Source organism: Lynx canadensis, chromosome D3 (assembly GCF_007474595.2).
Source record: "Lynx canadensis isolate LIC74 chromosome D3, mLynCan4.pri.v2, whole genome shotgun sequence".
In the NCBI taxonomy this organism is placed as follows: Eukaryota; Metazoa; Chordata; class Mammalia; order Carnivora; family Felidae; genus Lynx; species Lynx canadensis.
This window is the reverse complement of record NC_044314.2, coordinates 5,690,693-5,718,354: the sequence shown is the minus strand read 5'-3', so window position 1 is coordinate 5,718,354 and position 27,662 is coordinate 5,690,693. Positions and strand designations below refer to the sequence as shown.

The 27,662-nt window shown below is 41.9% G+C and overlaps 1 protein-coding gene across 3 annotated transcripts in view; it reads right to left on the bottom strand.

Moving 5' to 3' along the window:
- NETO1 (neuropilin and tolloid like 1) overlaps positions 1 to 27,429 on the bottom strand; it is a 112,290-nt gene extending 84,861 nt beyond the window's left edge. For all 3 annotated transcript variants that reach the window (XM_030292194.1, XM_030292196.1, XM_030292199.1), the window contains exons 1-4: positions 27,084 to 27,429; positions 25,005 to 25,058; positions 24,634 to 24,771; positions 17,831 to 18,079 (exon numbers count right to left, since the gene is read on the bottom strand). In XM_030292194.1, coding sequence (XP_030148054.1) covers positions 17,831 to 18,079; positions 24,634 to 24,771; positions 25,005 to 25,058; positions 27,084 to 27,111 — 469 coding nt within the window. In that variant the 5' untranslated portion in view covers positions 27,112 to 27,429. The remainder of the gene's footprint in view (positions 1 to 17,830; positions 18,080 to 24,633; positions 24,772 to 25,004; positions 25,059 to 27,083) is intronic.
- Between the last annotated feature and the right edge of the window lie 233 nt (positions 27,430 to 27,662).

The following is a 27,662-nucleotide window of genomic DNA, read 5'->3' as shown; positions in this document are numbered from 1 at the left end:
TCTCTAGAACATGGATACTTTTAGGCATAAAGGAATATTTCATCCAAAGATAATCAGAAAAACATACCAAATCACATTTCTAAAAAATTTGACTTTTACTTATTTATTTTGAGAGAGACAGACAAAGCATGAGCAGGGGAAGGGCAGAGAGAGAGGGAGAGAGAGAGACTCCCAAGCAGGCTCCACACTGTCAGCGCAGACCCCCACCTGGGGCTCGAACTCACAAAACCATGAGAGCATGACCTGAGGTGAAACTGAGAGACAGACACTTAATCTACTGAATCACCCAGGCATCCCATACCAAATCACATTTTTTGAGCAGCTTTACCTTAACAGAACGTTGGTTTTCATTGTGGATTACTTTATGTTCTAGAATAGAACATGTAACTTGCTGTTAAATGAAAAACTGTATCTAATTCGAGCTCGGCAGCAAAAAGCTTAGCACCATGAACATAAATGCCAACCCTGACATTTCGAACAGAAAACTAACTACCATATTTATTTATATAATTGCTACATTTCTCCTCTATTAAGGGTTCATAAATGGTTCAGATGGAAACAGTATCTGGATTTTTTTTTTCTAGAAAATGTGGAAGGAAACCAGGATATAAAATAAATAAATAAATAAATAAATAAATAAATAAGTAAATAAATAAATAAATAAATAAGTAAATAAATAAATAAATAAATAAATACGGATGGGGCCAGCAGGTCAAGAAGGACAATACAGAGCCCAGAGACTCGACAGCCTAGAGAAGGGGTTAGGTAAAACGAACTGGGAGACACATTCGCCAGGGAGAGGTCAAGGAAAGAGGTACACAGCCACTGCAGGTAAATGGAAAACAAAACAAAACAAAACAAAAAAAGCTAGAAAGACTGGGTGATAGGCAGAAGCAGAGGAAGAATCCAAGAAAATAACAAATAGTACAAAAGGTGAAAGTTGTCAGCAAAAAAGAAGCATGGCTGTATTACTTTTCAGATGATCGTTTTCTTCTTAATGTAAAAGGGAGATAGAAATACACTTTGCAAACTATCGTTAAAAGGAAGTAAAATACACATGCATCCAAAACCGGGAATGCTTTTCTCACCAGTTAACCAACGATCTATGGCAGAAGGTCTCTGCAAAGTTGAATTCACCGCAATGCCCAGGAAAACCCTCAACTTCGGGCTTTACCCATCATCGTCATGACAACCGTCTTCTTTCCTAGTTCCATCAGCACAGCCACTGGCCATTCTACCAATTCCACTTTGTTTGCCCGCCAAATCTGCTACACTTTCCCCTCTGACTGCATCAGCAGGCGTAATGGCATCTGGGGTGGTGTTAAGGTAGTACCGATTTCTGTATCACTCTTCTCTCTGAATCACTTAGAGAACCTCCTTGGGGCTTTGAAGTGCAAATTTCAGAAGAGACGTTCCCAGGGAATAACACAGTCTTCTGATTTGGGTTATGATCAACGGAGAACAGAACAGAAGTGACATATTTATGACTAATACGTCTTCCTGCTTAAAGAAGTCAAATTTCGTTCTTTGGTGGGTATGTGCCTTGCTGATGGTGGAGAGTCCTACTGGATTATAATCACTCTGTAATTCTTTGTGGTAGTCTAGTGGAAGTGAAGTGTCTGGGAGTCGCTGGGAAGGGAAAATGCCATAAGGATGTACTGAAGCAGAATTTCAAGCATCTCAGCACAGCCGTGGAAATGGTGGGAAGCCGGCCAGCGGAGCAAGCAGGAACAGACAGCGCAGCCCTTTTGAAGCAGAGACATCAGGCAGATACACCGTGAAGAGGCAGAGGCTTCAAGAGGGCCAGGTTCTACAAAGAGCTATTATTACCACCAACAAAAATACCACCATCCCATGCACATCTTTGGGAAGGGTTGCAAGTCATTATTTTGTTGGGGTTTCAGCCATATTTATGCATAGAGATGGCATTCACATACACACACACACACATATGGATACATCCACATAAAAACAGAGTATCAATTCGTGTGTAGGAAAGTCAAGCGGAAAGGCTTGGGTAGTCTGCATTTTGACCAAAATGTATTTTAAAATTTTGAACTGATAGAATCAAAAAGTACTATGTTCTTCATCTCGACAGTGAATTCTTACATCGCTTACTTACTTCCTTTCAAGATTTTATTTTTAAGTGATCTCAGCACCCAACATGGGGCTTGAACTTAACAACCCCGGGATCAAGAGTCACATGATCCTCCCACGGAGCCAGCCGGGCGCCCTCCCTTGCGTACTTTTGATATCACTTCCCAAATTCCAAAACACCTTTTGAAAAAATTAGTGACATGCTAAATTATTGGTTTCCTTTTGCTCCCATAACAAATTATCGCAAACTTAGTGTCTTCAACACATATTTCTCATCTCATAGCTCTGGATGTCAAGTCTGAAATGGATCTTACTGAGTTAACATCAACGTGTTGGCAGGGCTGTGTTCCTTTGCCGCACGCTCTAGGAGAGAATCCGTTCCTTGCCTTTCTCAGCTTCTAGAGGATTCCCACATTCCTTGGCTCACGGACACCTTCCACCTTCAGAGCCAACAATGGCCACTTGAGTCTTCCTCATGAGCATTATATCATTCCAACACCAATTCTTCCGCCTCCCTCTTCTGTGTGGAAGGACCCTTATGATTACAGTGGACCCATCCAGATCATCTGAGATAACTTCCCTATCTTTGGATCAGCTGATTCGCAACTTTAATTCTGTCCACAACTTTAATTTCCCTTTGCCATGTAACACACCATATTCTCAGGTTCCAGATTTCTGGATGTAGACACCTTTGTGGGCCATTATTCTTCTTATCATGGTCTAGCTCGTGGCCCACCAAGATTCAAGCCCATCCCACATGCAAAATACATTCATCCCATCCCAAGACACCCAAAAGTTTCAGCCCATTATAGCATCAACTCAAAGTCCAAATTCCAGCAGCTCAACACCTGCATCATTTCAGTCAGGTATGGATGAGGCACTGGGTATACATTCTATCTGTGAACCTTGAACTCAAGAAGAAACATCTTACTCGTTCCAAAAACACAATGGTGAGGGAGACATACAGTAACATTTATAGACATTTCTTTTCAAAAAGGTAGAAAATGAAAGGAAAAGGAATTCCAACAGTCCCAAGCAACCATGAAATCCATATGGAAAATTCCACTTGGCTTCAAGGGCCTGGAAATTATCCTCTGTGTTTCTTAACTCTACCTCTGGGCTCAAGGCTCCATGCTCTGGGCTTGGGGCCGTCCATCTGAATCAGCCTTCCTTTTTCATGGAAAGTAGAACGTGTGTAGCTGAGGAGTTTTATCAGCCCGTCTCTCACTTGTAGATATTTGGGGAACTGACCATTTCCTTTCATTTCATCCCGTCTCAAGACCTGAAGTTCAAGATGGCACCGTTTCTGCTGATGTAACATTTTCAACCACCTCATGGGTCTCCTGTTTATTCACGAGATTCACTCTATTAGCCAAGAGTCTCCTCCACAGGTCTTTTCTAGATAATCCCATCTCTATTTTTGGCTTTGCTGAGATGACTGAAGAGATTTATGAGTCACACACTTAATCATTTGAAAGAGCCTTTTATGAGACTGAATATTTTGATGTTTTTATCTTTCCACAGGGTTAGCAAAAGGTTGCCCAGCCATACCTTCGTTTTTCTCCCTACGGCATGTTTTTCCAACCCCATCCCAAGATGCCCTAAATTTCAATAGGCAGTGAATCTCTTAATTTTGGAATTGCTCCTAACCTAGCAAGTCATTAAGCCTCAATTACTTTTGGTTTAAAAGTTCGTTCTTGAAACAGTCTCTTCCCTCTTGTGTTTTCCTAAAGCACGAGAAGGAAGAAACCAGGCTGAACCTTCAACACTTTGCTTGGAGATCTCCTCAGTTAAATACCCAAGTCTTGCTCTCCATAGGACCCCAGGACACAATTCTGCTAATCTCTCTGACTCAACACGACAAGAAATTCTATTCCTCCTGTTTCCAAGGACACCTTCCTCATTTCCTTCTGAGTCCTCAAGATTGGCACCTTGAACATCGGTGTTTCAACCAGCAGTTTGCTTATGATGACATACGTATTCCTTAAGGCATATATGCTTTATGTGCAATACTCTTCATTTCCTTGTGAGTCCTCCTTGGCCAGGTTGTTATCCATGCACCTCTTAACAGTCTGTTTAAGGCAGGAGAAGCTTTTTCTATCATGCTTCTCCTCAAAATTCTCCCAGCTTTTGCTCACTGCCCAGTTGCAAAACCACGTCCACATTTTTTCAGATGAGTTTGTACAGCAGCATTCTACTCTCAAGCATGAAATCTCTATCTGTTTCCACTGCTGATGTAACAAACTACTATGAACTTAGAGATTTAAACAACACAGATGTATTGTGTTACAGTTCTGAATGTCAAAAATCGAAAATGAGTCTCACTGGGTTGAAATCCATGTGAGGGCAAAGCCTTTTTTTCCTTTCTGCAGGCTCGAGGGGAAAATCCATTCCTTGCCTTTTCCAGTTTCTAGAGGCTCCCACACTCCTTGGCTGATGGGCCTTTCCTGCACCTTTAAGGCCGGAAATGGCATTGGATTCTTTCTTCCATCACATGGCTCTGACACTGACTTTTCAGCCTCCCTCTTTCACGCTGAAAACTTTGGTGATTATACCAGGCCCTCCCAGATAATCCAAGTTAATGTCCCTGTATTAAAGTAATCTTTGTATCCTTGATCCAATCTATTATCTTGATTCCCATTGCCAAGTAACCAAATATATTCACAGATTCCAGGGATTAGGTCATAAACATCTCTTTTTGGAGGGAGGAGGAGATAGGGACATGACTCTGTCTACTACAGTCTATCTGATTTTTGTTTTCTTATAAACTATAAACTCATTGTATGGAAGATAGAGCCTTGCATATACTGAATTTCTACAGGTATATGTATCTTAAGATACAAGTATATGTACATATACAAGTATATGTATCTTATATTCACTGCATTTTTACAGCACATTTGCTGAATAAATGTAACGGCAAATACAGCCTGGTGCAAACTGTTATTCTGTGCATTCACTCCAAGAACAGCTGCATGAGGGACACCTGGGTGGCTCAGTCGATTAAATGTCGGACTCTTGACTTTGGCTCAGGTCGTGACCTTAAGGGTTCGTGACATTGAACCCTTGGGCTCTCTGCTGATAGCACAAAGCCTACTTGAGATTCTCTCTCCCTCTCTCTCTCTGGCCCTACCCTGCTCACGGTCTCTCTCTCTCTCTCTCTCTCTCTCAATAAATAAATAAATAAATAAATAAATAGACTTAAAAAATAATGTAAAAAATAGTTGCATGAGCTATACATAAGGAGCTATAATGGCATACAAATTCTAAAATAAGGAGACACTTTTGGTCCAGAAACTAATAATGCTGGGTTGCTGTCCTGAAAATTCCTTAATTTTTTGCATAAAAATAAAATAACAATAAGCTTCAAACTATATACAAATTGTTATGAAAGAAAATGTTTAAAAAATTAGGTAATAATATTTTCTTAGGCAAAATACATCAGACGTTTGGAATCTGAAATGCATACTTCTTAATATACAATGGTAAGTTAAATGGTAGAGTTTTCTAGATTACCAAGAAGCTGACTGACTACAGACACCCCGCCTCTCCCCAAGCCGTGACAATGCAAAATGGAGAGAAAACATATGCTTTATTTCTTCCTTTTGCTTTGTGTTTTAAATGTTCCCCTTGCTTAAATGATAGGATTTATCTCTAGAAAATAGTCTCTAGGACTATTTAAGTGAAACGTGGAAGCTGGTCCCTTGACGTTGGGACTACTGTGTGGGTACAGAGGTAATGTTACGCTCGATTGAGGCATGGCCTCGGCCAGTCCCTATGAGGCCTTTGTGCAAATTAATAAGTGGAATTGATTTCAGGACACAGCTCTGCCCCCAGATACCTGAATGTAAGTGGGATCTGCCCTTCCTTCTCCTTCAACTGAGGGTCCTTAATGTGCACAACTGTATACAGCAGCCCCGGAGAAATAATGGTGCCGATGCCTGGGACCAACTAGCTTTACAAGAAAAGGTCAACGAGACAAGCATTAGGAACGAGAAGAATTGTGGGAGCCCTGGGAGAGAAACACTGAAGATCTCCCTGGAGTATTTAGCTTGTGGGCCTCAGATTTCAAGTCATGAGAGCATTCTGCACGCAACTGAGCATGTCAGTCATCGCAGATATTCGAGCAAAGGAAATGAATCACACACTTCAGGCTCAGATGGGTGGAAAGGGCAGTGTCTTTAATGCAGGTAGAGGGGGCAGAGGCAACTCGTTCAGGGTCTCTTTGGTCATTGTGCATTGAAAGACATTTTAGACAGCACGACAAAGATGGATTTTTAAATCCAAGCTCTGGTTCCTGGTAAAATGTGAGGGATGCAGTATTCCCCCTTAATTAAACTTCCTACTATAACGGTACTAAAAGTGCTTGCAGTATGTGATGTAATTAAAGTCATAATCTCTACCCTTTGAAGAAGGTGCATCAGCATAATTGTTATATAATAGACAAACAAGGAGTAACTTAACCTCTACACAGAGTCATCAACCTGGGCAGCAGATTTTATCAAGACCTTTGGTATCTTCATCTATGAAACGGAAAGGCAGAATGAGGTGAATTCCAAGGAGTCTTGCAGAACTAAAGAAAAGAAACATCTACAACAGAAATACGCCTGAGTCTCCACACGGTCCAGTCCCAGAGGTACCATGTTCAAAATCATGTGCCAGCAACTAACCCCTAAATAAATATAAACAACTTAAAACGTTTTTCTCTGCCTCTCCAGGAACGAAGTGGAAGAAGTCGTTCTTTCTGTACAGGAAACTTCGTAAAAGTCTTCCTTCTCCTTTGTTACTGCTTCCAGTATTCTCTGCACAGATGGCAGCTAATCCTGGAAATCCTCTCTCCCACTCTCAACTTCTCTCCTGAACACCCACCGAGCCCAAACAGCATTTTGTCTCTCTCTTCATTCCTCATTCTTCCCCCTAACCCCTGTATTGTGCAGATCAGATTAACCAAGTCATGGGCTAGGTGGGAGCGAGGGATGGGTAAAACTGCCCCCGCACGAATATCCTGGGACCCATTACACACTTAAAATGTTTGTCACTTCTGTGACTCGCAAGTTGTAAATTCGATTTCTTAAAAAATAAGCACCACCACCCCCAAAAAAATGTGAGATGTGGTTCAAGATGATGTCATACGAAGACCCTGAACTCACCGCTCCCAGGGACACATCAAGTCGACAGTCACATACAGAACAATTCTCTCTGAAAAAGACCTGAAAACTACTGGGACGGGTCCTCTACAATAGAGGATAAAGAGGCCATATTAAAAAAGGTAGAAGCAGCAGAGATATGATTTCACCCAAAACCCCCCAAGCACAGCAATGCACGAGCAGGAGGAATCTCACAGACACAGGATGTATCACTGAGGAAAACGAAGCCTGAGCCCTACATCAGGCATCCCAGCCCCTGGGACCTGCACCGGAGAGATGAGCCTCCGAAACATCTGGCTTTAAAAATCAACGGGACTTACATCCAAGAGGCCCAAAGGGCTGTAAGAAACAGACATCCAGGTCCAGGAGTCCCAGAGAACTCCAAATAAGATGATCCCAAAGAGATCAACACCGTGACACATCATAGTTACATCTCAAAAGTAAAAGATAAGAAAGAATCTTAGAAACAGCAAGAGAAAACAACTTATCACATACAAGGGAATGTCTGCAAAACTACCCACAGATTTTTCAGCAGAAACTTTGTAGGCCAGAAGAGCCTGTCATGTTCTGTTCAAAGCACTGAAAGCAAAGAACTTCTAACCAGGAACACTCTATCCAGCAAGGCTATCATTCCGAATGGAGGGAGAGATACCAAGTTTTCCTTAAAAACTAAAGAGAGTTCACCACCACTAAATTGGCCTTATAAGCAATGTTAAAGGGACTTCTTTAAGCAGAAAATGAATAGCGTTAATTATCAGCAAAGAAACATAAAATTAAAAACCTTACTGGTAAAAGTAAAAGCCATAGATGACTTATAAAGTTAGCATGAAGGTCAGAAGACAAAAGTAGTAGGAATAACCATAACTACAACCATTAGGTAAGGGATACAGAAAATAAAAAGATGTAAAATGTGACATCAAAAACACAAAGCATAGAAAAGAGTACATACATAGAGCTTCAGGATGCATTCAAACTCAGCTTGCTCTCAACTTAAAATAGACTGGTACCTATGAACTGATATGTACGTTTCACGGTAATCACAAGGCAAAAACCTACAGAGCCACGAAAGATACTAAGAATGAAATCTGAGCATCCCACCAAAGAAAGACATGGAGCCACAACAGAAGAGAACAAGAAAAGAGGCAAAGAATAGAAAAGAACAACAAAAAAAGTCTCAATAAGTTTAAGAAGATTAAAAACATATCAAGCATCTTTTCTGACCCAAAATGTGTGAAGCCGAAAATCAATCACAAAAAGAAAACTGGAAAAATCACAGACACGAGGCGATTAAACAGCATGCTACTGAACAACGATGGGTCAAAAAAAGAAATCGAAAACTACCTTGCGACAAATGAACATGAAAATACAACTTACCAAATTCAATTGGATGCAGTAAGAGCAGTTCTAAGAGCTCATAGCAATTCAGGCCTATTTTAAGAAACAAGAAAAATTTCAGGGGCACCTGGGGGGCTCAGTCGGTTGGGAGTCCAGGTCATGATCTCGCGGTTCATGAGTCCGAGCCCCACATCGGGCTCTGTGCTGATGGCTCTGTGCTGTGTCCTGCTTCAGCTTCTGTGTCTCCCTCTCTCTCTGCCCCTAACCCACTCACATTCTGTCTCTCTCTCTCTCAAAAATAAATAGAACATTAAAAAATTAAAAAAAAGGGGCACCTGGGTGGCGCAGTCGGTTAAGCGTCCGACTTCAGCCAGGTCACGATCTCACGGTCCGTGAGTTCGAGCCCCGCGTCAGGCTCTGGGCTGACGGCTCAGAGCCTGGAGCCTGTCTCCGATTCTGTGTCTCCCTCTCTCTCTGCCCCTCCCCCGTTCATGCTCTGTCTCTCTCTGTCCCAAAAATAAATAAACGTTGAAAAAAAAAATTTAAAAAAAAAAAAAAATTAAAAAAAAGAAAAATTTCAAATAACCAATCTAATGTTACACCTAAAGAACTAGAAAAAGAAGATCAAATGAAGCCCCACATTAGCAGAAGAAAGGAAATAATAGAATCAGAGTGGAAATAAATGAAATAAAGACTAAAAAGACCAGAGAAAAGAGCAATCATTTCTGGGAGCTAGTTCTTTGAAAAGACAAACAAAATGGATCAACCTTTAACTCTACTCACAAAGAAAAAAGAATGAGGGCTCAAATAAAAATCTGAAATGAAAGAGGGGAAATTACAAGTGACCAAAGAAATACAAAAGATCATAAAAGACTACCGTGCATAGTCATACACCAACAAATTGGGCACCCTAGAAGAAATGGATAAATTCCTAAAAACATACAGTCTTCCAAGATGGAATCGTGAAGTAAAAAATCTGTATTGACCAATCACTAGCAAGGAGAGGGAATCAGTAATCAAAAACCTCTCAATGAAGAAAGGTCCAAGACCAGATGGTGAATTCTACTAAACATTCAAAGAAGATTTTATATCTATCTTCCAAAAAATTGAAGAGGAGGAAATGCTAACTGATTTTATGAGGCCAGTATTACCCTAAAATCAAAACCAGACTAGGACACCCCACAAAAGAAAAAAAAAGGAGAAAAGAAAGAAAGAAAGAAAGAAAGAAAGAAAGAAAGAAAGAAGAGGGAGGAACAGAGAGAGGGAGGGAGGGAGGGAGGGAGGAAGGAAGGAAACAAACAAACAAACAAACAAGGAAACAAAGAAAGAAAGAAACAAAGAAAAAGAAAGAAAGAAAAAATTAAAAGTCATTATCCCTGATGAACACAAGTGCAAAATCCTCAACAAAATATTAGCAAACTGAATTAAGTAAAAATGATCAGTATATAACATGCCCAAGCGAGATTTATCCCAGGGTTGTAAGGATGGTTCGATGTCCACAAACCAATCCATATAATTCACCATATTAACAAAATAAAGCATAAAAATTATATGATCATCTCAAAAAGATGCAGAAAAAGCACATGACAAAATGCAACATCCACTTATGATAAAATCTCTTAACAAAGCAAGTAGAGAGGGAATGTACATCAACATACTAAAAGCTCTATATGACAAACCCACGGCTAACATCATACTCGATGGTTAAAAGCCAAAAGCCTTTCCTGTAAGATTGGGAACAGGACAAGAAGGCCCACTCTTTCCATTTTTATTCAACATTGTGTTGGAAGTCTTATCTGGAGCAAAAAAAGAAATAAAAGGCATCCGAATTGGAAAGGAAGAAATGAAACTGTCACTACTGGAGGGCAACATAATTGTATACACAGAAAGTGCTGAAAACTCCACCAAAAAACCGTTAGAAGTAATTAATGAACATAGTAAAGTCACAGCATACAAACTTAATAACAAAATCTGTTGCATTTTTATACACCAACAACACACTGTCAGAAAGATAAATTAAGAAAAAAACCCTTCATAATTGCTTCAAAAAAATAGCTAGGAATTAATTTATCCAAGGAGGTGAAAGCCCTATACACTGAAAACTACAAGACATTGATGAAACAAACTGAAGACACAAATAAATGGAAAGATATTCTGTGCTTGTGGATTGGAATAACTTATATTGTTAAAATATCCATATCTGCCGAAGTAACCTATCCATTCAATGAATTCCTTATCAAAATCCCACTGGCGTTTTTCAGAGAAAGAGAACACATAATCCTAAAATTCCTATGAACCACAAAGGTCCCAAATAGCCAAAGAAATCTTGAGAAATAAAAACAAAGCTGAAGGCATCACAGTCCTTAATTTCAAACTGCATTACAAAGCTATAGTAATCAAAACAACATAGCGTCGGCATAGAAACAGACACACAGATCAAGAAACAGAAGAGAGAGCCCAGAAATAAACTCACACATATACAGTCAATTAACTTATGACAGAGGCAAGAATATACAATGGGGAAAGGACAGTGCCTTCAATAAATGGTGCTGGGAAAATGGGACAGCCACACACAAGAAAGCAACTGGACCCTTCTCTTACACCACACACAAAAAGTAGTTCAAAATGGATTACAGACTCAAATATATGCCCAGAAATCATACAACCTCCTAGAATAAAACATAGGTAGTAAACCCCTTGACATAATCTTTGGTGATTTTTTTTTTTTTGGCTCTGACTCCAAAGGCAATGGCAACAAAGGCAAAAATAAACAAATGGAATTGTATCAAACTAAAAACCTTCTGCACAGTAAAGTAACCACCAACAACATAAAAAAGCAAGCTATGGGTTAGGAGAAGCTATTTTCAAATCATGTATCTGATAAAGGGTTAATATACAAAATATATAAAGAGATCATACAACTCAATAACAAAACACAAATAATCTGATGTTTTTACATGGGCAGAGGATCCGAATAGACATTTTTCCAAAGAAGACATACAAATGGCCAACATAAAAAGATGTCCAACGTCACTAATTATCAGGGAAACGCAAATCAAAACCACCATGGGATAGCATCTCACATCTCCAAGACTTACTATCATCCAAAAGATAAGAAATAAAAACAGTTGGCATTGACAGGAATATAAACTGGTTCAGCCACTGTGGCAAACAGTATGGAGGTTCCTCAAAAAACTAAAAATAGAACTACCATATGATCTAGCTATTGCACCTCGGGGTATTTATTCAAAGAAAACAAAAACACTAATTTGAAAACATATACACGTCTATGTTCCTTGCAGCATTGATTATAATAGGCAAGAAATGGAAACAACCTAAGTGTCCATCAGTGAATGAATGGATAAAGAAGATTGTATATATGTGTGTGTGGATACATGCATATATAATATTATAAAATTATGTATGTCATAAAGAAGATGAATTCAAATACACACACACACACACACACACACACACACACAGTGGAATACTACTCAGCCATAAAAAGAATGAGATGTTGCCATGTGTGATAACATGAATGGACCTTAAGGGCATTATCCTACGTGAAGTAAATGAGACACAGAAAGACAAATACTGTATGATTTCACTTATGTGTGGATTCAAAAAAAAAAAAAACAATAAAATAAAATAAAACCCAACTCACAGAAGCAAAGGACAAATTAATGGTTGCCGGGAGTGGGGGCGGATGGGGAGGGGATTTGGGGGGGTGACATTTGAGAAGGGGATCAAGAGGTATGAACTTCCGGTCATAAAATAAATGAGTCATAGGGATGTAATGTATACCACGGGGACAGTAGTCAATAATAATGTATTGCATATTATATAACTGTATATGGTGACGGGGAAACTAGTCTTATCATCATCATTTCCCAGTGTATACAAATATCAAATCATTATGTTGTACATCTGAAATTAACACAATGTTACATGTCAATGGTACCTCAGTAAAATAAAAGAGGAACTGTGACTCTGTTTCATAACTTTGCTGTCTGACAGCCTTTGCTGTGCTGAAACTTTTTTTTTTCTTTCTTACCAAACCATGTATCAGAACTCTGATTATGTAGAGAAGAAAATTTAGGAGCTGTCAATATGGCTAATACTCACACATGCATTCACATTTCAAATAAGAAGAAAAGCACCACACTGGATAATTAAAATAACATCGAGTCCATGACAATATTTTACCTAAATAATATATTTTGTTTAACATGCGTAGAAATCTTCTTAGAACACTCGGTTTAAATCACTGCACTGCACTGCGTCCTTTCCATTGCCTTTGATGTCAATCGGCTTGGAGTCTAAGAGGAAGCTAGGAATTGGGCAGAATGTTCCTCAAACACTCTGAGCTCTCAGATGAAAGCTTCTGTTTAAGTACAAAGTATCATAATAATTGCAATATATTTAACAACACCACTCCCTTCCATGGCAGCACCTGACTACTGCACCTCTCTCATAGGGCATGTAGAGGGTGTGTTTCATAAAACCAGCTCAGAAAAAAAGATCGGCAAAAGAGGAAGATTTCACAAACATTACATTATATGCCTGTGATTAGCAGAAAATGTCTCCACTGGAAAGGAAAGTTCAAAGCTCACAAAAGATAGTTGTTCCTAAATAGAGACTGGAAGGATTACTTTCCCCAAGAGATAGCATCCTGCATGTTTTTTCTTCCTTAAGATTGAATAAAGTCCCTCCTAATGCTACTGGGCTGGGCACAGAGCAGATGTTACAGGTTTCTCCTTTGTTTATATTTTCCAGGGGTAAAGAACACAGAAGCATGTAGGCAGCTGGCTGTACTGTAAGGGAGAATTCTTTTCTACGCGGAAAGCATTCTCAGTTTGAGTTTAAAAAAATGTGGATTACACAGAAAGGGTATTCCTCTGCTCTGAAAATTCATTTAAAAATTACCAAGTACAGTATTGTCTCTTTTTTTTTTTTAGCTTGAGTACTTGTATTTGTCTAAGTAGTACCAAAAAATACAGCCTCCTTTTCAAAAATGAAAGTGTTAATAATAGTGCTAATAAATTTTCACTGTATCTCCATCTGGGCCCGTTCAATTCTTCCTCGTTCTTCTCCACCCCCCACCCAGGCTAATCATTACTCGTTTTTCTGCAGGACATTTGATTTAAATCTTTAAGATTAAAAAAAATGTCCTATAAGATGAGAAAACGGTATCATTTTATTACTATGAGCACTTTTCTATGTTTTCTCACTAAATTATCTGTGGGCTACCAAACTTCCCATCATGTGGCTTTTAACATTTTCGGGGATTCTGAACTCATCCCTCTTCTCAGAAGCGGGAGAGTATCAGTGAGGCCCCTCTGCCCTTCTCCGGGCCTCACCCTTGTCCCTGGTTTCTGCAGATCCCAGGACCAGACTCAGCCGACTCCTGTGCCATGCTGCCCACCCTCACAACCCTATGCGTGCTCGACTACTCCCTAGGTGATTCATCAGTGCCCTGTGGCCTGGGCACTGACACAGTATCCAAAAGTAGCCATAATCCATGAAATAAAAAGTGAGGACTAGGTCAATGTGTCACCAGATATAGGAAATACCCCCCCTGCCCTTTTTTTAAAGGAAAGACAGAGTGTGAAAGAGAGAGAGGGACAGAGGGAGAGAGAGAGCAAGAGAGAGAGAGAGAGAGAGGGAGAGAATCCCAAGCAGGCTCTGTTCAATCAGCACTGAGCCCAACGCAGGGCTCGATCTGAGGACCCTGGGATCATGACCTGAGCCAAGATCATGAGTCTGATGCTCAACCGACTGAGCCACCCGGGTGCCCCGGAAATACCCCTTTAAGAGTGTTTCCGTGGCATCGTCTCGGGCTCTGCCCTCCTACACTGCATATCTACACATGACCTCCAGGTAGTTAGCTCCCATCCACCACCAGTCCAGAAGCAGAGCTACTGGGAACGTAAGAGTCCCAAACTAAAAGGCTGGTTTTTTTTTTAAAGCCGTATAGGAAGAAAAGTCAAAGAGACTCAGATATTAAGAAATAGAAACAAATTTTGAAACAAGAGCTGACACAAACTCGTGTCCCACTCCAGCAGGATGAAAGCAGAGACAGAACAGGGGAGCTGGCCCACGGTGGTCTGAGATGTGGAGCACCCCCGAAAAATCTCTCCATGCTACCAAGATAAATCATCAAGTACCTTAGCTGGGAGCGATTCAACGGGCATTTATATAATTAAGCTTTAATATTTGCATCCCACACTCACTACACAATCTTCTGATTATAAACTGGACCGCATGTGTGTATGTTTGCTTACAAGAAAAACTGGGCTGTGTGATTTGAAGCATTCTTATTCAAAAGGCATATATTTTTACACATGTGTACGTGTGTGTGTGTGTGTGTGTGTGTGTGTGTGTGTACCAACGTGTACACAGACATATGTATATTCAGCCTTTTTAGCTTGGTTGATATGATTAGTTCCTAAATGTGAGTACATTCTCAGTGTGTTGACTTCAAGTTTCTGAGACTATAAATTAAGACTGAGATTCCAGATCCTAGTAAATTCATAACAATAATAAAGACCACCTGGCCTTCCCACTGCTATTTCTTCTTTGACGATTTTGATGACTTGCCATCACGCATAACTATAACCCCCACAAGGAGGCCTAGACCCACACAAACAAGCTAACAAGGAAAAGTAACATCTTACAGGTACTAGTTTCGCACATTCACTCCCCAAAGCAGAGAAAGAGCAGTTGTAAATGAAAAATTCGGGGATGCTTGTTCTCCCAATAAACGACGCCAATCCCTACTTTGTTCTTAAACAACACATGAACAAATTAATAAAAACAATAGCTACTGATAGTTGAGATCTCGTATTTGAAGTGAAAAATCCACAAGGATGCATGGGTTGGCAGGCGGCCAGTGTTCAAGCAATCCAAAAAACAGGTGGTCAGTATTGTCCCTACTTTATCGACTGAAATACTGAGGCACCGAACACTAAGGATCATGTCCACAGTTTACAGCAAGCCAGAAATAAGAAAGCCAGGGCTGAGGCCAGATGGTGTCCCCAAACCAGTGTTCCTCACAGCTGTGCTGGGGTCCAGCTCTGCAAGTGACCTGGTGGGCGGGGCTCTCCTCTCCAACGCGTGGTCCATTTGGATGCCTTGGTGATTGCGGCAAGGCTTTCGACTTTAAGTCATGACGTCGACTTCAGGAACTCTATGGCTTTAGTTTCGCCAAATCACCACTTAAAGCATCGTCCCCAGTCCAAATTAACCCAAATTAAACCGAAGCCTGCCTGACCCCCTATTCCCTAAACGCTGTCTAAATGATTACTAATCCCTGCCCCCTTCCTCTTTCATTAACTAATTGGCTTCCTCAATACTGGCTCTTTATGGAATGAGTAGCAGATTACTGTGCCACTCAGGCAATGGCCTTGGGCCACGGAACGTCAGAGTCTGCAGTCATGGAAGTTTTACAAGTCTCCCTTTTATGGTCCTACTGTTCCTTCATATGCCAAGTGTGCGCCTCCCCCTGCCCTTAGTTTACTCTCCTTTATCTGAGTGGAAACAGAAGCCTCAGTCCATCCGTAACTCATCCTCAATTTCATGGAACCATCTCCTTTCGTTCCTTTCTGATCCAGTCCTTCATGGCAGTGAAATCCCCTTTTGTATACAGATAAAGTAAAAGGGGCTCTAAAGAAACAAGGCACAAAGAACATTGCACAGGGAACACAGTGGCTTTTTAAAACCCTTGGAAAAGCAGACTGGGCTCCACCATTTACGTTATCTCCGGCAGAGCTAGAAATGTGGATAGCCTCGCTTACGCTGATAAAGTGGACCCGACAACTTTATACAACCTGAGTCTGAAGTCCTAGACACTATCCCCCTGATCTCCAATCCCGGGATGAAAATATAACGTACAAAAACCTAGAGCTATCTTTAAGTCCTGGCTATACCCAAAATTATCCGTTAAGAAAAAAAAAAAAATGTATTTCCATTCACCACTCAAGCACTAGTTAAAGTAATCTCAGCGTCTGCAACTTTTTGGAGCACATCAAGCTAGTCTGATCGCCAGGGTGAAATACTCCTGCTTTCTGTGAAGGATCCAGTATCAACAAAGCACAATTAAAACTACAATATCTCTTAGTGATACTATAAAAACATTCCTAATGCTTGAGGTTGATACGTACAACGCTATCAATACGTGACCTAGTCGACATAAACCATAATATCATAACGAAAGTCATCATTGATCTCATATTAATTATTTTTAAAGTTTTAGCGCTTAACCTGAGCAGCAGAACCCTGCTCTTAACGTTACCTGTGTAACATGGAATAGAAACTCCAACAAATTTTACACATCTTCCAATGTCACCTATGCCTGTTACCGCCTCAGTAAAGCAACCCACACAAACTAAAAATATATGCAATCATATAGAAAGAATGCGTTTCAGGTAAGTTTGAGTCATCTTTCCATTAAAAAAGAAGGACTGTACTTCATCAAATCTCAAATCGCTTCAGCCTGACGCTGCAATTTAAAAAGGTGATAACCAATTTTTATTGTAATAAATGACAACTCATCATCAAGTGAGCCAGTCAACATCATAGACCTTTTTTTTTTTTTTTTTTTTTTTTTAATATTAGCAGGTGAAAAGGAAAATGGACCCAGGATGAATAATTATATAATGACGGATAATGTCTGCAGCAAATGAATATTTGGCTGCTAAGGGCCTCTGGCTTTCATCACAACTGTTAGGAATTTGCATTTCTAAAAAGGGATTAGACTGCTTTATGCTAAGATCCATTTGCCTTAAAAATTATAATTTTCAGAACAAAAGAATTTTTTATTCAGGTTCTCCAAAGATCATTTAGATGGATACATTTTACACTACAATTGTCTTTTCAAGTTTATAGGGATTCAATGTATACTGTAATTAGTTTCTTTATTACAAGTCACCTCTCAAATTACACATTTCAGCATAATGGAAGTCCATTTAATTAACTGTGCTCCTGATGATCATACAGACCCCTGAGTCACTACACTTCACCTCTAGTGGAGGCTAAATTTTAAGGAAAATTTATTTTCCGTTCAGGAAATTTCATTTCCTGACAAAATGAAAAGAGGAAGCACTGTAGGTGTGATGTTGAATAGAACTAGAAAATTCTTTGAACACCTATGAAGCCGTCTTACAAATGTTCTTCTACTATGAGGACAGAAAACTAAGGAAGAGAAAAATAATTGTATGAAAAAACAAATAAACAAACAAACCCTTACTTACCAGGTGTGAAATTGTATCGAGCTGAAAATCCCATAGATTCCAGCTCTCCATCAGCAAAAAATTTAATCCATAGAAATCTTCCACTGGATTTTATTACAGGTGGGTTTTGTTGTCCACAAAAACGTCCAATTATTGGAGAAAATCCAAAAGGTCCATCTCGAACTTCAATATGATCAAATTTGCACTCCCAAGACGGCTCAATAGAGTACTTTTCATCAAAGTAAAGTTCAATGCACTGTCTTGGGGCAGCTGAAAAAAAGGAAAGAGTATGTCTAGGAGGCCGTTTTTTAAGTCTTTAGTTTGATTTCTGTGACGCGACTTCCAATTTTATCTGTACATCTTCTGTCAAACTCTGAGTCTGACATCATGGGAGCACAAAGCAAGTCTGTCATACTTAGCGTTCTAAGGGAAAACGTTCCCATAAGAATGTCTCAGGGATGCTCCTTAAAATTGATGATGTTGCACAAAATATTATTCAGACACAAAACGACCACTTAGATATCTAACACAGACCCGATGATGACCGTGCTTTTGTCAAAGACCACTACCATCGGGCTTAGTAAACAGAAAGACCTCTTTCTGTCACTTTTCCCATATTTGCCGAAGTAAGTATCCAGTTTTGAGGTCAAAAACCACTTAAGAATTGTTCAGCACAGAGTTATCCAAACATTCGAAAAGTCCCAGGGAGATGTATCGATTGCACCCAAGCGCACATACGAAGATATTAAGAGTAGTTTTTCTACAGCACAAACCTTACCACGGCACCCGCAGGTTTAAACTTATTCAGCAACTCTCTATCAGCTACAAGAAAAAGATCAATGCACTTGACATGCAGGACCTTTATGGGTCCTACACTTCACTCCTCCAGGATCTTCCCCTCCAGACACAGCCCAAGCTGAGGCCGCTTGAGGCACAGGGTGTTTTCAAAGGCCTCATGCTCTTTCAGACTTTCATGTATTTTAGCACTTTCTGGAGTATCGGTCTCCAATCTCGCCAACTCCTGTTTGTGTAGGAAACTCTTGCTTTAAAGAACCATCTCTCTAAATCTACTCACAAAAGACAAGAATCTATTCACCTTCGTATTTCAGCACTCAGCGCAGTACTTATCATTGAGGATTTCTCAAAAAAAAAAAAAAAAAGAAAGAAAAAGAAAAGAAAAAAGAAAAAAATACCTCTTTGGGGCAGAAGCGTAAACGAGCTTATCTTCATAACCGTTTTGATAGCTCTCTTAGGAAGAGCCTCAGAGGGCCAGTGGCTCTATAAACCTCTACATGAATGCATTTGCTAGCACCCTTCCATTCCTCCCTTGTCATGTCCAAAAGAGCTCAAAATCCTGGCACTCCAGATGGATATTCAGCCAGGATACCCCAGAATGGCCATAACAGTTGTCGAAATATCCGCACATATTTATCCTAGTTAGTAAACAGCTGTTGCCTCGAGTCCTTTGAGTGTTTCCCTGCCATGTGGCCCTCTTCGGGGACCAACACCCTCCAGAAACTTCAAAGTTAAGACCTGGCACAAGGAAGGCCTGATCCCCATGTGGTCGGTAATCATTCCGAACGACTGCTGTCCCCACCACACCAGTTCTTAAATATGTATTGAATATCACCCTTGATGGCTTTAAAATTAAAGCCTTGTGTGCACGGATGTCAAAAATTTATAGAGAACTGAGATACACGATGACTTGGAAATTAGAGACTTACAGAATAAAATATAACCCTGATGATCCCCGAGGATAAAACTGAAGCTCATTTGGTTAAAGGTCAATGCGTGTTATAAGACTCTTTTGGGGATTATTTTTAATCTCTAAAAATGTTTATGAGTCTTTGGACATTGAAAAGAGACATTTACTGCTCTTACCGGCAAAACCAGGGATGATTTTATCTACCACTAACATATATTCGCAAAGGGCAACAAATGTAGTACTACCTGATGACAGATTTGATGAAGTTCCAGTGATTTTTTTTTTAATCTATGAATTGGAAACTATCCTAAGACATCACTTGGAAAACTATGTTTTTTCCCTTCAAGGTTATTAGTCCAATCTCAAAAAGGCAAAGGCTAGGGGCGCCTGGGTGGCTCAGTTGGTTAAGCGTCCGACTTCGGCTCAGGTCACAATCTCGCGGTCCGTGAGTTCGAGCCCCGCGTCGGGCTCTGGGCTGATGGCTCGGAGCCTGGAGCCTGCTTCCGATTCTGTGTCTCCCTCTCTCTCTGCCCCTCCCCCATTCATGCTCTGTCTCTCTCTGTCTCAAAAATAATAAACGTTAAAAAAAATTTAAAAAAAAAAAGGCAAAGGCTTAAGACACTGGACCCATATACGAATTAGCATTCAGTATAACATTTATACCTATTACCATCTTATAGAATGTGCCTGCTGGTTTATTTCCTCTCTGGCAAGCCAATATAAGTTTCCTAAGGAAATAAACGATTTCAGAATATAGGATATTTCCTTTCGATGTGAATAATGTATGGCTAGGGAACCTTAAAGCAAAGAGAGCAGCCCTGTGCTAACTTACTTAATAAAAATCTGTTGATCAATAAATATCCATCTATTTTTCGCTATTAAGAAATGCATGGTCATCGGACACGAATTCACTTACATTTCCTTCATTTTCATCGTCACTTAAGTTCCCTCCAACGTGGATGAACAAACCTCTCAATGTTCCATTAGGACACATACCAGCGTTATGGCTTTCCCTAGGCAGGACTACACGCGGACAGTTCACTTTCCTTTGGTCCATGATGCAGACGTCAACCACACGCGCTCATATACGAAATCCCACTAACTGAATTTTAGAAGGCAGTAAAATAACGTTTTAAAAAGAAGTACGTCATAGGGGCTCCTGAGTGGTTCAGCCAGTTAAGCGTCTGACTCTTGATATCAGCTCATGTCTTGAACTCAGGGTCCTGAGTTCAAGCCCTGCATTGGGCTCCACACGGGGCATGGAGCCTACTTATAAACAAACAAACAAACAAACAAAGAGCACGTGGTTGTAGCTCAAGACAACGGCTTATGGTGCACGTAAGCCATTGGAAGCTAAGTCCAACTCCCTACACTTACATGTTCTTTCCTTTCAAATCTCTCAATTCACGGCTGCCTTTCTCTGTGACATCTTCTGCAAGTCATCTGGTATGTAAACCGGAAGTTCCTTTTCGAGAAGTCTTACCGTGTCATTGGGCACGGTGAAAACTCTGGGCGCTTTCACCCGAACATAGGTACAGAATATGGCCTCTGATTGGAGGGGATTCTAGGACAACCTGAGAGCCATGCAAGGAGTCTTCCTCTCTGTGACTGGGACGCCACCTGTGTTTACCAGAACCTCACTTTACCTCCAGAAACTTGGCCAATCATTGAGCCCACTCTTGTACTTTCAAGGCACCTTTTCCTACAGAACAGGCTCTTCTTTTCAGAATTAAGTATGACAGTCTGCGCCCGCTGCAAGAAGACGGAGAGACAAAGAAAGTAACTGCCTTTCCACCTTGGGTCCATCAACACCACCCACACCCACACCTCCGTCCGCTGGGAGCCGGCCCCCACGCCTGCCAGGGCACTGAGTGCACACCTCCTAAAGCGTCTCCCTAACAGCGTCTCAGGGGCCTCATGCAACAGATGTGTTCGCTTTTACCTCAGGTTTGTTTGCCGTCACAACTGGCACCTCGGCTTCTCCCTTCTTCCTGAAACGTCACCTGCACTAGGTACTGAGGCCTCTCTCGCCTCGTCTCTGGTCCATCTCCCTGGCTTGTCCTTCACCGCCTCCCTGTCATCCTTTCCTTTACTCTCCCATCTCTTGCACGCTGTTTTTCAGAAGACTATTCTCTTATCTTCTTTCTGCTCTTTCTAGACCAGTGCTCTGGGGCCACTGGCATCCCAATGGAGAGCTATCTCAACATAACGCTACCTGCGGCTCCAGCAAAGACCAACTAAGCCAGAGTTCTTGGGGGCAGACCCGGGCATCGGTATTTTCTGAAAGATTTAAAAAAGAAAAAAAAAAAAAAAAAAAACAGTGCTCCAAATGCTCTCTCTGGATCATTTCATTCATACTAAGAGCCTCAACCACAGTCTATATTTATGACCTCTAAATATCTATTTTCAGCAAAGAGCTCTCCAGTGAGCTGAAAACTCATATACCCAATGTCTTTATGAGGCATCTCTATAAACACCAAAATGGAGCCCATTAATTTTCCTTTAAACACTCCTTCTCCACCCGTATCCTTTACCTCCATCAATATGTCTCCAAGCCAAACACTTTGGAATCGTCCTGGGATTTCCTATCTCCCATCCGTACCTCCAGCCGCTCACAACTCAGTTTCCTAAATACCTCTCATCTCTTCCTTTGGTGCCACAGCCAACGTCACTTGTGCGGGTCAGGCTTTTCCTATGGTTTACGTGGGCTTTCACAATAGTTCCTGCTTGCTTCTTTTCCTTCAGTTACTTCCCCCAAAGGGCGGGTTCGTTCTCCATGTAATTTATTTCAGTGACATCCCCCTGTCTAGAATATTAATGTTCCAACGTCCATGGGTGGAACCAATGGAGTGCCAAGTTCTCCTTCTCTGAGACCCTCTGCCTCCTGAGCCCCTCTTCACTGCCGCTCCCCTCACCCTACGCAGAAGCCCACGCGATTCTCCCTGTGGGTCCCAATCACACCACATCTCAGCACATCTTCACCTGCCATTCTGTACAGAGAATTCTCTCCTGGAAGTTTTACAAAACTGAGCGAAAACACCTGCTCCCCCTTGTAGCCTCGTCTTCTTTCTCCTATTCCGAACGAACGCTGCTAGTTTGGGGGGTGCCTTCAGATTTTTGACTGGAAGAGGCATGGTCACCAGACCATATTATAAGTTCCACAGGCAAGAACCGTGGTTGTTTTGTTAAAGGCTCTCTACACTGTGCCTAGAAGAGTGGCTACTTCTTAGTAGTTGTTCAAAAAATACCCGTTAAATAAAAGCATGGACGGAAAACCATGGCTAGGATAGAGTACTTCAAAAAGGGTGTAGAAATATAACCAATAGCCACGGGAGCTTCTATCCACTTCCCAACTGTAAGTTTTGTCCTTGACATAACGAGGAATGAATGTGACTATGTGCATGAGATTGAAATGCGAGCAATGTTTTTTAATAGGCATGAAAGCACAATTAATACGCGAAACTTTCCCTCTGAATTAATCCTTTAAATGAGAGAAGTCATTGATTTTATTCTTTTTAACAATTCGAAGTTTTAAAATACTGATTCTTCAAAACACGAATTAGGTGAATTTAACCAAGGCATTTAACCCCTCTGTGCCTCTTTCCTTGTCTATAAAATGAGAACCAAAAAAAAAAAAAAAAAAATACTTACTCCCTAGGATTAAATGTTTTACCCTATGATAAGGTCTTTGAAAATTTTATATACATATCTATGCATACATGCACATATACACATAATAGATAGGTAATACTAACTTGATAAAGGGAACAACTAAGTCTAACCCAGAATTTCCATATTTCAATTTCCTTTTCTATCAATCATCTGAGGAATAAAACTGCCAGAGCCCAGATTTCTCAGTTTTAGCCTTTATGATCAGAGCTGAGTCTCTTTCCTTCTTCGTGGAGCGCAGTGTATCTTTGCTAAAAGTTCAACCTCACACACAAAAAGGAGAAGGGCAATAATATCCTTAGCTTAAAAGTTACAAAAAGATAAAAGAATCATTTCTAGATAGAAGTCCTTTTTTTAAATTTTTTTTAACGTTTATTTATTTTTGAGACAGAGAGAGACAGAGCATGAGCGGGGGAGGGTCAGAGAGAGGGAAACACAGAATCTGAAACAGGCTCCAGGCTCTGAGCTGTCAGCACAGAGCCCGACACGGGGCTCGAACTCATGACCTGAGCTGAAGTCGGCCGCTTAACCGACTGAGCCACCCAGGTGCCCCTCTAGATAGAAGTTCTTGAAAGCGGTTAAACAGAAAGCCTCTTCTTTGAAACATCTACCAAATGAACATGCCCCTCATTTAGAAGCAGATATTGAACATAAACTGTCTTTTTCATTAAGGTAGACCAATCTGTCTGTGCCTGTGTGGGCGGGAAGGGTTGCAGGTTTGGGGCTATTGGGTATTCACACTTGTGATGTTGAAATCTTCATCACGAGATGAAATGATCATTTATTTTAGAAAGCTGTACTTAATCGAGTGGTGTCTACAAGGGTAATGGAAATTGGAAATGTTCGAAGAGAAATGAATCTCTTTTTCAGCACTATTTATCTTTTGAGTCAGGAAAGAGAATGATGAGAAGAAGCATCATAATTCGGAATCCTGACTTTGGCATTAAAGTATGATAATGTCACTTGTTAGCACAAATTAAGGCAACTATCACTCAGATTGTTTGGGACCATGATTATAGATTTATTTTTGACATGAATATGTATTTTTGTACTTTATTAACGAAACACTAACAACTGTACAGGTTATTCTACTAACTGTTAGCCAGTGAAATACTAGTTCCCAAAACCATTGTATGTTAGGCAATATTATGCCAACCTGTGCCTCCATTCCACTAATTTAGAATTCTGGATCAATTAAACCAACTGCAAAATTAACTGTTATTGATTTGCTTTTATTTGCCAGACTCTACTTATCTTAACCCATTACTAATAATTTCAATAATTAGCTTGATTCCACATTTTACAGTTTCTTGATTCTTGAAGAGATATTTATGTGCGTGGTCTCGAAAACCAATCTTTGTGATGTCTTGGGGCATTCTGTCCGCCCAAAGCATAGAGATGGCCAGGTCTGGCTCAGAGCTCTCCCCAGCCCTGATTCTTTGCCCCTTACCTTCTATGATGTAGATGCACTCTCGGTCAGGGGGGTACTTGCTGGGGTAGTTGGGAGAGGTAAATATACCTCCCTCTGCATGTTTTGTCCAAGTCCCACACTGCACTGACTTCTGAGTTTCTGAGGTGGTTTGCTTCTCTGTAAAAAATGAAAACAAGAGGCATCATCCAATTTTCTATAAGACTAAAAATAGAGAGGACATTCTTATAGTATCCATTAGTAAATTAATTTTGAAATGTTGTCTTAGTCAAAATCAATCAATTAGACACACTATAAAATGTTCAGATATTCTGGAATATTAAGAATATGAGAAAAATAGGGAAACATAAATAACTAGAGGTCCTCCACTGCGTTTACCCCCAAAAACACACCTGTTCCTTTCTTGGTCGCCCCAGACAAATGGAAGATGATTAAACTTGCTACAACTGAAACAGAAAAGAAAAACGAGAAAGAGATCATATTAATATACACTGAGATGATCATATTCGATAACACCAGAAAGCTCAAATAATACCAAAGCATATTAAGTTTATTACTGCTCACTGTTCCAAGCTAACTCAGAACATGCCCCAACTGGTTACAAATGTACAAGTCAGGACAATTAGTGCCCAGAACTGATGCAAGTTAAGACTGGATGGGACCTGAACTGCAAATGTGCACCTCAAGACTTCGGAGGGGATGCTGTCATCTACCAATGCCACATTACAGTAGGATTTCAGGACCCGCATTGTGTCCAGACTGCCCTTCAAGAATGGCTTTGCTAGCATCTCTGAAGGAAGAGCGTAAGCCAGGGGAAAGTCTGAAAAGGCAAACAATGAGGACCAAGAGGGACCAGAACGCACTGCCAGTGTTGTTGTATTTTAGAAAATAAATACTCAGGCCAATCTTACGCAGGTGGGGGAGGGGCACAGGAGAAAACCGATGAATGTGAATTGGGGGCACTGGGCAGCAGGATAAACACGTTTCTTATAAACAGGTACTGTCCCATCAAGTAACCCCTGTCCTCAGCATTTTCTAAGCGAAGAAATTAATTCCTTCTAACCTTCACGTTGACTTAATATTTGGTATTACCCAGAAATAGATTCTTACTTTGAGGAAGGTGACTTCTAGAAGCATTTTATTGAGCCTATTTTCCGGTTTTATTGACTGCAACAAGAGTAAATCTGCAAAGGACCATTTGAAACCTGAACTTCTGTTTTACTGGCACATCTTGAGTGGCTCAACATTTTTGTAAAACCGGAAGCTAGAAAAGTAATGAAACAATCTGGTCCTCATAAGGTCTGCTTTTTCCTCTTCTACTTCATCGCTGTTCTTTATTTTCTGCCCAACTGCCTAAAATCCCTAAGTTCCATGTGGTGTATAATCGCATCTCCGCTTAAAAATGAATTGGGGGAAGGGAGAGTATCATTCACAGCGATTTCCTAAACCGAAGCACGCCGGCAGGGGCTTATAAATTTACGTTTTAAGATTATTCCAGGAAAAGCAGTAGGCCTTTTTATTAGTATTTGAGAAAGTACATCAATTTTATCACTTTGTGCTTCTGCCTGGTCATCTTTTAGAGTGAAACATTAGTTGTTGTCTGTTTAAACAGAAAAAAATATAGATAGATAGATAGATAGACTCTCTCATTTTAACTTGCCATGATTCTATACACACGCAGACACGCAGGTGCACAGCCATCAATATCAGGCTGTACGCGCCCTGTGTCTTTACTTTGCTTTTCCTGTCGTGGTGGAATCACACGTTGGAGCAAGTACTATGCCTAACGCGTCCACAAAGCCGGGCTTTTAACTGCGTGGCACAGGATTCGCACCGGAATCCTTGCTTGTTAACAACAAATTCCCACCGCACGTTTCTCTCCTATCGCCGTTTGCTCCATGCCTTCCGAGGCCATTTTCCCCTCCACCGCACGCGCTACCCCGAGAACGCACCCCGAGAGGTCTTGGGGGCCACAGGAGTTGAGGCTGGCACTCGCCCTCCCCGCAAGCGCCGCGTTCAGGCGCACCCTGCACTACCTCCTGGAGTGGAAACGTGGGCCCGCGGAGCTCCAGAAGCCCCGGGAAGAGGGCGATTCCCTGCATTCACCTCCCCCCACCCCCGGCTGGCAGCCCCGCGCGCCGCCCCCTTCCACCTGCGCCCGCACCCGGGCCCGCTCCCGGCCGCGCCCGCACGTGCTCGCCTCCGCCCCCGGGACGTCCCCGCAGACCCAGAGGCTGCTTTTCCTCCGCAGAGTCTGAGACCCAGCGACCACCGGCCGCGCGCCGCCCCCACGCCCCCGGCCGGCCGTGCCGCAAGCCAGAAAGTTTACAGGTGCCCGGACTCGCGGGGACTGCGGGGTCCGGCTGGAGTGCGGCGGCGAGGCTTTTCCCTGCGCGTTCGGCCACGAGGGAGGAGGCGGGCGGGAGGAGGGACGGCGAGTGGCCCCGCGCGGCGGCGGGAAAGGTACTCACTGTGAAACAAACTGCGTCCATAGATCATGTCTGTTCCTTACACCAGAGGCTCCGATCTCCACTAATTCCATTTAGAGACGGGAAGACTTCCAGTGGTCGGGAGAGGACGGAGTCGGGGGATTTTCAGTGTGCCAACCGAGAACCGAACGGGGGGGGGGGGAGGGGGGAGGGGGGAGAGATCCGAGCCCACACAGCAGCCAGATCCGAATTCCGGCGTCCTCCGCCCCTGGCTCGCGCTCGCTCGCTGTCTCACCGCCGCGAAGCCAGCATCCCCACCATGACGCTCGCATCACACCCGGGCGCCGATCGCCACCATCAGCACCGCCGGCGGCAGCACCCTCCTCCTTTGCATCATCGCCGCCGCCGCAGCTGTCAGGAGGACGCGCGGGCAGTCGGCGCGCGGGCGGCGGCGGGCGCGGGGCGAGCCCCGGGGCGCCCGGGCCGGGACCGGGGCCGGGGCCGGGGCCGGGCGGCGGGCGCGGCGAGGCGGGGGCCAGTCCAGTCCGACGGCAGCGACGGGGCGGGCGGCGGCGGCGGCTGGGGCTCGCTCAGTCCCCGGTTTCATACACCCCGAGCAGC